The following is a 12,484-nucleotide window of genomic DNA, read 5'->3' on the forward strand; positions in this document are numbered from 1 at the left end:
CGACGTGGGGGGCCACGGGTACCTCCCCATCCCTCTGCCAGTGCGCGGGGGACAAAAGGGGTGTCGGCGGGCTGCGGGGGTGGGATTGTCCCGTAAAATGGGGGCAAAAGGAGCAAAATATGGAACGCTTCACGAATTTGCGTGTCATCCTTGCGCAGGGGCCATGCTAATCTTCTCTGTATCGTTCCAATTTTAGTATATGTGCTGCCGAAGCGAGCACGACTGCTTCTGTGTCCGAGGCGTAATTTAAACCCCTCTCATTTAATATTTTTCACGTCATGGTGAATGCTTATTTCTTCGACTCGTCCCTCGTCTTTCCTCTCCCACCATATTCTGCGCAACACCCGCCGTTTCTCTGTTCTAAATCCGTTTGTTTCTGTCGGGATTCCGGCCGTTTCGGAAGCGTTTTAAAGCAATGTACGCAGGGACCGCTTCTCATTTGCATATCGGGGCGGGGCCCCGGCCTGGCCGCTGCCACAGTCCCAGGGTGCCCCGGCGGCGCTCGCGCATGCGCACCAACGCCGCCGGCGGAGGAAGATGGCGGCGGGGCGCTGAGGGGCCGGGCCGGGTCCGGTCGCACCGCACCGGGAGAGCCGAGGCGGCCGCCGCGCTCACACCGACCCCGTAACGGGGCCCCCCTCATGGCCGCGGGGCCGGCCCGGCAGCCAGGTCCTCGCTGCGCAGCTCCCGGGCCCCTCCGCAGCCGTGGCCCGCTGAGCCCCGAAGCCTGGCCCTGATCCTGGCCCTGCCGGGCCTGACCCGCCCTCCGCTCCGGAGGCGTCTGCGCGCAGGAGGCCAGGCCCGAGGGCAGCGGGACGGCGGCGGCAGCAGGAGCAGCACCGAGCAGCGCCGGGCACCGGGAGGCAGCGCTGAGCGGCGGCGCCGAGCCCGCTGTGCGGCCGAGGAGCGGCTCCCCCCCCACCCCTCCCCGCCCCGTGGCTCGCAGCCGCAGGAGCCACGATGTCCGAGAACCAGCCCAACGCCAACAACCAGCACCCGGGCAACGGCGGCGCTGCCGGGGGCAACAACCGGGGCGGCGTCCGCAACCCCAACCTCAACCAGAACCCCCTCATCAATGTGCGCGACCGCCTCTTCCATGCTCTCTTCTTCAAGATGGCAGTGACCTACGCGCGCCTCTTCCCACCCTCCTTCCGCCGCGTCTTCGAGTTCTTCGTCCTGCTCAAGGTGAGGGGAGGGGGGGGTTTGTGGGGAGGAGCCGACCTTGCCCTCGCTGCCCGGGCACGGAGGCACAGGTTCCCTTATTAACACGAACACCTGGTCGCTGCTAGAGGTCACAGCCTGCCTTTGGGGCCACCTGCACCACCAGCTCCCCTGGGCCTCTGCTCCGTGAGGAAGATGGGACCTGGTTGTAGTTAGTGGTCTCTGGTGGTCTCGGCAGTGCCAGAGCTGGGATTCCAGATCTGGAAATGGCAAGGAAATCGCTGAGCCAGCGCGCTGGGCAGGGACAGGGATGTGGGTGCGAGAGGTTTCTGTTTGCAACCAGTCCCTCTTTTTGGATACGTTGAATACGTGATCGTTGGAGTTCTCTTGCAGTCTTGTCTTCTCTGGAAGCACTTAATATACAACCCTGGTTTAACCCCATTTCCTTTTAGCAGGCAGCACCTTCAGCAGTGCTAGTGCAGCATCACACCGTGGGTACAAACCCTCCTGCTTTCTTGTCAGTGTGGGTGCAGGATTATCATGTGGGTGCAAGGTTGGAGACCCACGGAGGGACCTGTTGGTGCCCGCAGGGTGAGCTGCCTGTAGGTTAAATCCTGCTCCACAGCTCCTGGGGCACGCACTGACCAGGGTGACAATTAAAGGGAAGGGGGAGAGGAGCTTGAAGGCTTCTGCTCCGAGTTCCTAAAATTCAGCTGCTTGAAGCAAGGAAACATTTAGGACAACTTGTCTCACACTGCACATGCTTCACCCCTGCCAGGGGGTTTTACCATCTTTCTTCCCCAGCTGTCCTGACTGGATTCAGGGGGGACTGGGACAGGGCTGGTGCTAGCTGTGGGGCTGGTAGCGGTTCTTGCTGCTGTCTCCCTTCGATCGCATCACTCCTAAGGAAGTAAAGAGTATTCCCAGGGCACCTGCAGGGAACAGCCTGCTCCCGCCGCGGGGTTGGGATCAGCCTCTGCGCACCGAGGCCTGCGGCTGCCCGTGGTTGCGTGACGAGGGAAGGGAGGTGTTTCTGCTTTACCTTCCCTCCTGCCTTCCTGCAGATGGGCTGTTTACCAGTGCCTAGCAAATGGGTCAGGAGCGCTGCGTAGCAAGGGCAGCTGGTTAAACTGGGAGCGAGCGTCTCGCTGCGCTTGGGCCCTGAGTGCGTGACACCCGGCTGTTCCGCTCCACCGGCGTCGCGCGGAGCTTTCAGCTCTGAACTTTGGACGGCGTTGGGCAACGTCGAGCTGGATCCATGACCTTCGCTGCAGGGTTTTATTGGGCCGCTTCGGTTTGCTGTGGCTTTAGAGCTGTTCCCTGGGCCAGGGAGCGGTGATGTCCCTCACAGGCCAGCTCGACCTCCACCGCGGCAGCAGCGAGAGGTGGATCTGAACGCGGAGCTGGCTGTTGTGTGTGGATTTGGGTTGCCCTGCTCTTGTGGTGGGCTGTCTTTTGTTGGAGCTTGCTTTATGCTGCCTTTGGAAGCTGGGTGGTCTCCTCTGGGCTTCAAGAGGAGATGCTTTGTGCTGAGGAGGGAATGGTTGAAAGCCACGGGTGCGTTTCTGTGTCTTTCAACGTGCGTTGGAGCCTCCTTAGTGCTGTGTTGGGTCTGTTTGTCTGTGTGCAGTCCTGAGGATGGTGTTGGTTTGCAGGATCTTACGTGGTGCTGGGGCCTGTGTACTGCACAGGTATCAGTGGCAGCTCTGGCCTTGTGAGCAGGAGGAGATTGATCTTGCTCTGTGTGTTTTTGGTGCGTTCCCCCCTTGACCCAGCAGTGCTGAGATTGCCAAAGTCTGGGCTGCTTGGGTTGGGAAGCGTAAAAAGCTCGTGTCCAAATTAACCCAGTGTGTTTAAGGGCAAAGAGGAGATGGTTAAAACTGGGGAGGGGGCAAACAGGCCAAGGCTGGTTGGGCTGATGGTCTCTGCTTTGTTTCCTGCTGTGTGCAGGCTCTCTTTGTGCTCTTCATCCTGGCGTACATCCACATCGCCTTCTCCCGCTCGCCCATCAACTGCCTGGAGCACGTGCGTGATAAGTGGCCGCGCGACGGCATCTTGCGGGTGGAAATCCAGCGCAATTCCAGCCGAGCCCCCATCTTCCTGCAGTTCTGTGGTGCTGACAAGTTCCCAGGGATGGTGGTTGAATCCACGGCTGAGGAAGAGGAGGAGGAAGAGGAGGAAATGACAGTGGATATGTTTGAAAACAGCTCTGTCAAGGTAAAGGCGCCTTCCCAGCATACACAGAACCTGGTTGTGGGTTTGGGGGGCAGTGGTTTGGTAGTGCAGTCCACCTGTGATCTCTCAGTCATCTGGGAGCAGAGTGTGTTCCTTGGCTTTTCCTGAGCTCTCACAGCAGCCTCTGATGATAGAATCATAGACTAGTTAGGGTTGGAAAGGACCTTAAGATCATCCAGTTCCAACCCCCCTGCCATGGCCAGGGACACCTCCCACTAAACCATCTCACCCAAGGCATTGTCCAACCTGGCCTTGAACGCTGCCAAGGATGGAGCATTCACAACCTCCCTGGGCAACCCATTCCAGTGCCTCACCACCCTTACAAGAAAGAATTTCCTCCTTATATCCAATCTAAACTTCCCCTGTTATAGTTTGAACTCGTTACCCCTTGTCCTATCACTGCAGTCCCTAATGAAGAGTCCCTCTCCAGCATCCCTATAGGCCCCCTAAACTGATTTAAGATAGGAAGTAAAGTCTGAGGAAGGGGCCTCTTAAGTTCTCCTTTTGGTGCTGGGGGCACAGAGGGAGTGCAGAAGACTGGAGCTTTGGGGGTTTGCTGACATGCCTGCCATGATTCTCCAACAGTTTGAGCTGGATATCGAGCCCAAGGTGTTCCTCAAGCCATCCCGGGTGAGCAGCACCGAGGCGCTGACCCACAATGAAAGCCGGGAGTTCTCATTTAGTGAAGCAGCCACTAAAGGTATGGAGCCTCTGAGGGAGACTGTGTCCGAGTTTGAGATGCTAGCCAGAGCAGGTAAAGACAACTTCCACTGCTATCTGTGCCCCTCCCTCCCTGCCCTGTGCATCCTTCCTGCACGTCTCCTTCCTTCTGGCTTCCCTGGGCACGTGCATAGTAACCTTAAATGTTTTCCCTGATGCATTTGCCTGTCATTAATTGTGTCAGTACTAACAGTAGATCCACAGCAAGATCTTTCCTTTGGCTGGGAGGGAGGCTGGGAGTTGGGGGTTGCCTGGGCTATAAAATGTGCTGAAGCCTCTTGTTCCGGCACCCTCTTTCTGCAGTGATGGGTGGTGGATATCTCAGACAAACATGAACCTCCCTCCTTGAGCTGTTCTCTTTCCTCTTGAGGTCTGCAGGGGTGGCAGTGACAGGGCACATTCCTCCTTGCATTAAGGGTTTGGGTCCCTGAGTCAACACCAGGGCTTGGAACAGCCAATTAATCCCCAAAGCCACCGAGCGGGTTTTAGAGCACTGCGAGATACAGCACTGCTGCTCTGCATCATCCTGCTTCATCCCTCCCCTGGTCCCAGCAAGGCTTAAGCTGCTGATGCCTCTTAAACTCAAGGGAGGTTTTAGTGGCTTTGTATTATTCAAAATGGAATTCCAGCATTGGAAAATATGTTTCAAGTGGTTAGGGCTGGAAATCTATTAAAAAGTATTTATGTTAAAGTAGAGTCATTGGATTATTTCTTAATTTGCCTTTTTCACCTCCACTTTTATCCCTGGAAAGGCTGGAGTTCTTTGCTGTTCAGAAGGACTGGATATTGTGGAGGATTGTGAGGCTGGGCATTGCCTTGGCACTGTTCCCTTGCTCCTGCAGTGATTTTGCTTGATGCTGATCTAGAACTCGTTAGTCCTGAATTTAAGATCCTGAAGTGACAGAAGACTAGAGAGCAGTGACTATTTTTGGTGCAATACCTTTATTGGTAGCTGCTGAAGCTGAGCTGGGTGCACTGATGGGCTGTGCCTTGCTTTGCAGAACTCCTGGTTGGAAGTGATCCAGCAGCATGGTGGGGGAGAGAATTGTGCTGCTTCCTGATGTGATTTAACAACTGTGATCTTTTCAAAAGGGTCCCAGAGCCTCAAATCCCTGCTTTTATTGTTTGTTTTCTTTCCAGGTTTTTTGTGCTATAAGCACACCAGATTTGATACTTAGACAGACTGTTTTCCTCTGGAAAGCTGTACTTGCTCCTGCCTTTAGCTCTGAGGTTTGTCATTGCAGGGGTGAGCAGTGCATGCTCTTGCCTTGTGCGGTGTTTACTTGGTGCTCAGCAGGTGTAATTGTATTTTCCTGCTGTTTTCTAAACAACATAGAAAGCAGAAGTGGAACAGAGTAAGAACAAGTGCTCTTGGGCTTGTCAGGCAGGGTTTGGAAGCAAAAGTAATGTCCAAGAATGTGTATTGACTCGTTCTTAACAGGTTGAAGGAAGCCCGGAACCTGTGCCTGCAACTGATTCTCTTCTCAGGACGTGGTGGGAGGGAATCCAGAGGTGGTATTTCTTTTTGATGGCTGTTCCCAACCCTGCTGTTGAGTGTCCCTTCCCACCCTCTCTTGCAGTGTGGCCGCAGGAGGAGTACATAGTGGAGTACTCGCTGGAGTACGGCTTCCTGCGCCTGTCCCAGAGCACTCGGCAGCGCCTCAGCATCCCGGTTATGGTGGTGACTCTGGGTGAGTGCTGGAGCTGGTGCAGGGGTGGGTGACTCTGGGTGAGCGCTGGAGCTGGTGCAGGCAGGGGTGGGTGAGGGCTCTGCAGAGGTTCCTACGCCCCGGTGCCTCTTTAGTCTTGTGGAAACTATTTATAACAGTTGATGGCGCTCCTTGCCCACGCAGGAGAGCTGCTTTATGGAGCCTTGATTGCTTTAGTAGGTCATACCTTTGCAAGAGGAGGAGCCTGAAATGGTGGAGCCTGTTTCAGCAAGCCCTAGTGTTGTGTCCAGCACAGTTTCCTCACTGAGGAAGGAAGAGGCTCGTGGTACTGAAAGATTTAGGCTCAGTGTGGAACAGCAGCAGCAGCATGGTGTTAGAGCCCAGCAGTGGGAGCAGTTGTGTGTCGGGGCAATACTGAGCAGATCTGCTTAGCACTGTCTCCACATGGTTCTTGTCCCTGTGAGCACCAGCAGACCATTTCCCTGAAGTGTTCTCTTCTCCTGGCATTTACAGAATCATCAGGAATATGGTTTCAAGCCTTCTCAGGCCTGTGAACTAAATTAATGTGTGATGAGCTGTTAAGGCAACAATGGGACTAGATTTCATTCCTTACTCCTAATCAAGCTGAGTTACAGCTGGACTGGAGTATTAAGCAGTTCTTCTGTACAGGCAATGGGCAGTTTCCCTGTTAAATGTCTGCTTCCTGACCTGGGTTTTCCAATTCAGCTAGAAAAAGTCCTTCAGTAGTACTTTACTGAGAAATTCCTTGTGTTCACACTTCCTGTTTTGTATAGATCTGGGTTATTTTTACAGGCTTCATGAGATGGAACTGAGCAGCCTTCATCCATGCCTAGAGCCATGGGGAGGTGTTGGTGTGTCCTCCACTGCAGGAGGGTCCAGCAGTGTCATGTTGAAGCCAGCTCATGGCTAAAATGTCCTAGCCTGGCCCTGTGAGTCTTACTGGAACTTGTTTCTCTGGGCCATTAGCTGGGGTGAGCCCAGGGAAATAGTCCAAGGCTAGAAGGCAAATTCCTTTCATGTCAGTGGCAGCAGAGAGCGTGAGAGTCCTGATGGAATTCTTGAGGCCTGGCTGACATTAGCATTTTGACAGCCTGGCTGGATCTGTCAGGGTGTGACATTTTCCCTCCCTGTTCTGCCCAGTTTATACTGCCAAAGGTCTGAGCACAGACAGGGCTCTGGTGGCACATGGGTCCTTCTGAGTGATAAGAAGTCTCTGTCTGCCCTGCTGCCTCCTCTGTGGCTTCAGGTGGGGACAACCTGAATGGGGTTTTTGTCTTCTCTCCAGATCCTACCAGGGACCAGTGCTTTGGGGACAGGTTCAGTCGCCTGTTGCTGGATGAGTTCCTGGGTTATGACGATATCCTGATGTCAAGTGTCAAAGCTTTAGCTGAAAATGAAGAAAACAAAGGTAAGGCTCAGAGGGATCAGCAGAGCAGTTGATGGTTTTTCTGTAGATGCGTGAATATCATCCTCTGCCTATTGATTCATCTCTAATGAAGGGAATGGCTCCCTGTGTTATGTAGAGATGTTATTGTCAAGGACAGAATGAGACAAGCAGGAGGGGAGAGGTGTCTGCAAACGTGACTTCCTGCTGCCTCGCTGCACTGCATAACAACAGCAGTGCTGCTGAGGAGGTGTTGCTTCAGATCCTGTTCCTTTAGAAGGCACTGGAAGTTTGTTCTTGGGTGATGGGTGAATCACACTGAGCTTGTGTGCTTGTGGTTTCTCTTCAGGTTTCCTTCGCAACGTGGTGTCTGGGGAGCACTATCGCTTTGTCAGCATGTGGATGGCCAGGACTTCTTACCTGGCAGCCTTCGTCATCATGGTCATATTTGTAAGTTGACAGGAGTTGGGCATTGCCTGGACTCTGGGCCTGATGCTGGTCATGTTTGAAAGTAACAGCCCAGGCCTGAGCTCTCCTCATCTGCTTTTAAAGCTCAGCTGATGGAGCAGGAGGTTCTTGTCTTTGTGATGCTTGGTTTTCTGCATGTGGGTTCTGAAGTTCTAACACTGAAACAGAGGAGCTGCAGTAGGATGAAGTGATGGTTTCCTTGTCCAAAGGGTTATTCCTGTTAGAAAGGCTCGAAGCATAGTTAAACCACTCGGGCTGCTAAGGCACTGGGTGTGGAATTTTGTCCTCTGAGACTTCCAAGAACAGGCCTAATTTGCCAAGAGTGCTAAAGATAGATCCAGGTCTCCTGACTGTGTGAGATGAGGTGATTACAGATCAGCGTTAGATGAGATCCCAAGGGACACCAGCCTGTGTTCCTAGTCCTGGGCAGCTGTCTCTCTTCGTGTCTGTGCACTGGTGCAGTAGGGTACGACTGGCAAATTGGAAGGGGAAATGAGAGCTGGTGACTGTCAGGCGGCCTTATGAGCTGGTGGGAGGAGCACACATGGAGGATGGGATGAAACTGGGCTTCCAGCCCTGTTGCTGTTTGGTTTGGCCCCTGCTGGACTCTTCAGAATTGGTCTCTTTACAATCCTCACTGCAGTGACACAAAGAGGAAGTTGGGGAAGTTGCAGTTATTCTTTGTGAGGTCTGCACACCTCAAATGGAGGAGCATGGGCTACACACCGTGTGCTGAGCAGCACAGCAGGCCCAGGCTCGCCTGGCCAGGCTGCAGGGTGATTCTGGTGGTGACTCCTGGGCCTCTGTGGCTCTTAACTCTGGTTTCTGCTCTCGTGTTTCAGACTCTGTCCGTTTCGATGCTGCTGCGCTACTCGCACCATCAGATCTTTGTCTTCATTGGTAAGGATTTTGGAGGGGTTTAGGGTGTGCTGCACGCTGTGCCTGCTCCAGCACAGTAGCCCCTGTTGTTGGTTTAGAAGGCTCTTGTGTGTAGCTGCACAAGGAATATATCTCCCTATGGCCCTGTGACCGGGCTTGGAGAGCTGTTCTGTCTCTGACAAAGTGTCAGGGACAGTGGTCTTGGGACACTGGACTTCACTGCGTGTTGCAGTGCTCTGAATGGGGAGCAGCATGGGATGGAGGGTCCCGTGGCCTCACAGCCACTTCGTGTCATAGTCTGTTCTCCTTCTTGCAGTTGACCTGTTACAGATGCTGGAAATGAACATGACAATTGCGTTCCCTGCAGCTCCCCTCCTCACTGTCATTCTGGCTCTCGTAGGTAAGGACATGAGCTCACTTCTTGTGCTGTGCAGCATGTCTCATTGGGATCTGCAGGGAGTCTGACACGCAGCAGCTAGTTAATGTGGCACCTTGTGAGGACCCTGAAATTTGATGGCACCCTAAGCTGGATCATCCTTGTGGGTCCCCAGAAAGCAGCTCATTTGGAAATCAGTTCATGTCAGATTCATGCTTCCCGTGACCATGCTGCATTAGCGTAGTCTGAGTTTGAAAAGCCCCCTAAACCTCCCCAAAATCTGCGCTGTCTGGAGCCAGCTGATCATCTGGCCTGTGCAGTGGCTGCAGGCAGCAGTGAACATGTTTGCCCGTAGCTGCTGCTTTAGGGCAGTTTGGTGCTGCTGTGGCCTATGCTGCACGGTCACCAGGCCCCTGCTCTGAGGTGACAGAGGATTCCCTCCTGTGGCCCTGATGCAGCTGCTCTGTCCCGCAGGGATGGAGGCCATCATGTCTGAGTTCTTCAACGACACCACCACCGCCTTCTACATCATCCTCATCGTGTGGCTGGCCGACCAGTACGATGCCATCTGCTGCCACACCAATACGAGCAAGAGGCATTGGCTCAGGTGAGGGCTGCCCGGGGCCTCCTTCCCGTGTTCTCACCACGTGTCCTCTCCTCAGGTGGGAAAGGGGCCGCTTCAGATCCCTTCCAGCCCTCCCAGGCAGCAGCACTTCTGCTCCTGAATGCTTCTGTGGGAGCTGCCCTATGTGTCACAGGGCCCAAAGTGCAATTGCTTCCACTTTGGGCTTGTTCCTGGATGTCAGGAATCGCCTCAGTCCTTTCCCTGCCCTTTGTTCTGCCCTGTTGAAGACTTGTTCATAACAAGGCAATTTGAATTACCTGTTAATTGGAGTCTGCACCGCCCTGTGCAACCTGCCCCAGCTCGGAATGGAACTGGGAGCAGACAGACGCTCACGTTTGTCCTGTCTGTTGCCATATCCTGATGATTTCTGCCTTTCCCTCCAGGTTCTTCTATCTGTACCACTTTGCCTTCTATGCCTACCACTACCGATTCAACGGGCAGTACAGCAGCCTGGCTCTGGTCACCTCCTGGCTCTTCATCCAGGTGAGTAGCTGCCACTTCTGCTGCATGTTGATGCAGCCAGCCCAGAGGCAGGAGCCGCTGTGTGACTTACCACACACCTCACAGGGATCTGGCTTTATCTGACTTGTTGTCAAGCTGAGTCTGAGCAGTGATCTTTATGTAAGAGATGGAAAGAATCCCTGGTTAGGAAACGGAACAGCAGGAGGAGGCTGGTGAACAGGAGGGCTTCTTGGCCACTGGCTCAGATCCAGCCACGTGACTGACAGTGGCTGATGTCACTTGTTAGGAGGTGTTAGGGAAGGGTTTCTGTCCTGGCTCTCAGGAGGAAATCCCACCGAGGATCTCCCCTTGAAGAGGCTGAGGAGCTGGTCAGGCCTGTGCAGTGCAGAGAACAGCCCCAGGCTTGAGGTCTCCAAAATCCTGGTTCAGGCAAACCTTTTGTGTGTATTGCTGGTGTCCTGCCCCTTTCTCTGCTGCCACCAAGACAGGGAAGGAAGGTGGGCTAGAGAAATGCCTTCACCCTTCCAGTTGTCAGCCCTTACAAGGGAAGAGGGGTTGTATTCCATTCTCCTTAGGGAGAAACTGTACATGTAGCTTGCAGGGGTTGTAGTAGAAGGGATAAATCTTCCCACAGTGTCAGATAACCTCGTGGTCAGAGCAGCTGATCTCTCTAGTCATGAGGAAAGCGTAGTTCTCTAAGGTGTGTTAGGCCCAACGAGTGACTCCTTTCCCTTTGCCTTCTCTAGCACTCCATGATTTACTTCTTCCACCACTACGAGCTGCCGGCCATCCTCCAGCAGATCCGCATCCAGGAGATGCTGCTGCAGACCCAGCAGGTGGGCCAGGGCACTCAGACCACGCTGCAGGACAACCTCAACAACAACACCACCGCTGCCCCCGTCGACGGGGGGAGCCGCAGACCCCCCCTGCCCGCCGGCCCCTCGGGGGACGGCGCCAGCCCGGCCGCCCTGGCACCCAGCACGGCCTCCAGCGTCATCGCCGCTGCCACCGCGGGCAGTGACCTCAACTGGGTGGCGGAGACAGCCGCCATCGTCACCGAGGCCTCCTTCCTGTCCGACCTGAGCACGACCCTCCTGGAGCCCAACGCGGTGCACGAGGCCATGGCCAACGGGAGCCCTCAGGACGCTGCCTCCGGCTTGGTCGCCCGCATCAGGGTGAGCAGCGAGCACCCGGAGACGGCCGTGGGCTCCATCACCATTGAGCTCACCTCGACGTCTGTGGTGGCTGCAGCAGATGTTCCCCCCGCCGCAAAGGCGGCCCCGGCTGCAACCCCGCTCCCGCTGCAGGAGGAGGGGGGCTCTGTCCCCAGCCATCCCCTCCCGGAGCAGACTGAGGCTGGGGAGGACTCGGGCAGCCAAGGCCGAGCGAGCAGCAAGGACTGTGCTGGCAGCAGCAGCAGCAGCAGCAGCGTGGCGCAGAGCCCTGCAGCCTCTGCCGAGGACACGGAGCAGGACAGGCGGTCGGGGCGCGTGCCTGGGGACCGGGGGGACAGCAGCCCTTGCCCAGCACCAGCAGAGAGCCCACCCCGCTCCGCACCCTGCCCGCAGCCTCACTTGAGGAGCCTGTCTTGAGCCCCTGTTACTGTAACTCTGGACTGCCGGGGAGGCATCTGGATTTTCCTTTGTTACCGTTTCTCACTTCACCGTCATCCTTAACCCATGAATTCCTCTTAGTGCAGAGGTGGAGCAGGCGGGATAGAGAAGAGGTGCTGCAGTGAGCCTCCTCTGGGAAGAGCCCGTGTGTGCTTGTGTGCGAGAGCCTGATGGACGCGGGACGAGGCAGCCGCTCTGGGTCCCTGCCCCAGCTTTTCCTCTTTGCCTCCTGTGTTCATGTTTGCGGCCTGGATCACAGCCATGAGCGTGTGTGCGTGTGGCAGCTTCATGTTAGAATAGCAGCTGCGTGTGGACAGGGGGTGGGTTTTCAGACCCCCCCCCCAGGAAAGCAAGAGAAACCTGATCGCCTCCCCTTCTCCTTAGGGGGAAAAGGAGCTTCAGCCCTTCCCCAGAGACTACGTTTGCTGCTGCCAGGGTAAAGCTGGGCAATAACCAAAGCCGAAGCTGCAGTTCAGCCCCATCTTTTCTGTCCTTGAGTGTCTCCCAGCCCATGGCTTTGGGATGGAAGCTGCTGTGTCCAGGTGGGAGCTTCCATCGCAGGTGAGAGGCGTGTGGGCGGTGCTGGCCTCTGTGCCACTGGTGATGGCTGGGAGGGCGATGGGAGCTTGGCCTCTTAACCTGCCTGCAGCCAACATAAAGCAGGGGAAGATGGGCTCAGGTCACATCCGCTGGGAGCCTGTGGGGCCGTTTGGGGACAGCAGCTCTGCCCTGGGGATGGTGTCTGCTTTTCAGTGCCTTGTCCCTGCCATGGGACACGTCTGTGTCCAAGATCAGCCCCATCCCAGCGCAGAGAGCGCCTTTTCCCTGGCTCAGCTCTTGCAGGAGGTGGTTTAGCAAAGAACCAAAAGG

At 55.5% G+C, this 12,484-nt stretch overlaps 1 protein-coding gene and 1 non-coding gene across 2 annotated transcripts; one reads left to right on the plus strand and one right to left on the minus strand.

The window, feature by feature from the left end:
- Positions 1–113: 113 nt before the first annotated feature.
- Positions 114–220, minus strand: LOC130598238 (U6 spliceosomal RNA). The gene has a single exon (XR_008971963.1). It is a non-coding gene; the product is annotated as a U6 spliceosomal RNA (small nuclear RNA).
- A 740-nt stretch (positions 221–960) lies between these two features.
- On the plus strand, positions 961–11,787 carry TMEM259 (transmembrane protein 259). Its single transcript, XM_057407443.1, has 11 exons — positions 961–1,185; positions 3,112–3,378; positions 3,982–4,150; positions 5,697–5,807; positions 7,093–7,215; positions 7,541–7,641; positions 8,502–8,559; positions 8,855–8,938; positions 9,389–9,521; positions 9,923–10,022; positions 10,748–11,787. Exons 1-11 carry the CDS (start codon positions 961–963, stop codon positions 11,591–11,593), a joined length of 2,217 nt encoding a protein of 738 aa, XP_057263426.1. The 3' UTR covers positions 11,594–11,787.
- Positions 11,788–12,484: the final 697 nt, after the last annotated feature.

Source organism: Pezoporus wallicus, unplaced genomic scaffold (assembly GCF_028554395.1).
Source record: "Pezoporus wallicus isolate ANWC-B61680 ecotype Strahan unplaced genomic scaffold, APGP_CSIRO_Pwel_v1 contig_14048, whole genome shotgun sequence".
NCBI classification, from domain to species: domain Eukaryota; kingdom Metazoa; phylum Chordata; class Aves; order Psittaciformes; family Psittacidae; genus Pezoporus; species Pezoporus wallicus.

Bases quoted from the DNA above. Each gene is read 5' to 3' on its own strand.
- TMEM259 (XM_057407443.1), top strand. From the start codon at position 961: ATGTCCGAGAACCAGCCCAACGCCAACAACCAGCACCCGGGCAACGGC. The intron at 7,216-7,540 runs GTAAGGCTCAGA...GTTTCTCTTCAG, and splicing joins TGAAAATGAAGAAAACAAAG to GTTTCCTTCGCAACGTGGTG. The intron at 9,522-9,922 runs GTGAGGGCTGCC...CTTTCCCTCCAG, and splicing joins AGCAAGAGGCATTGGCTCAG to GTTCTTCTATCTGTACCACT.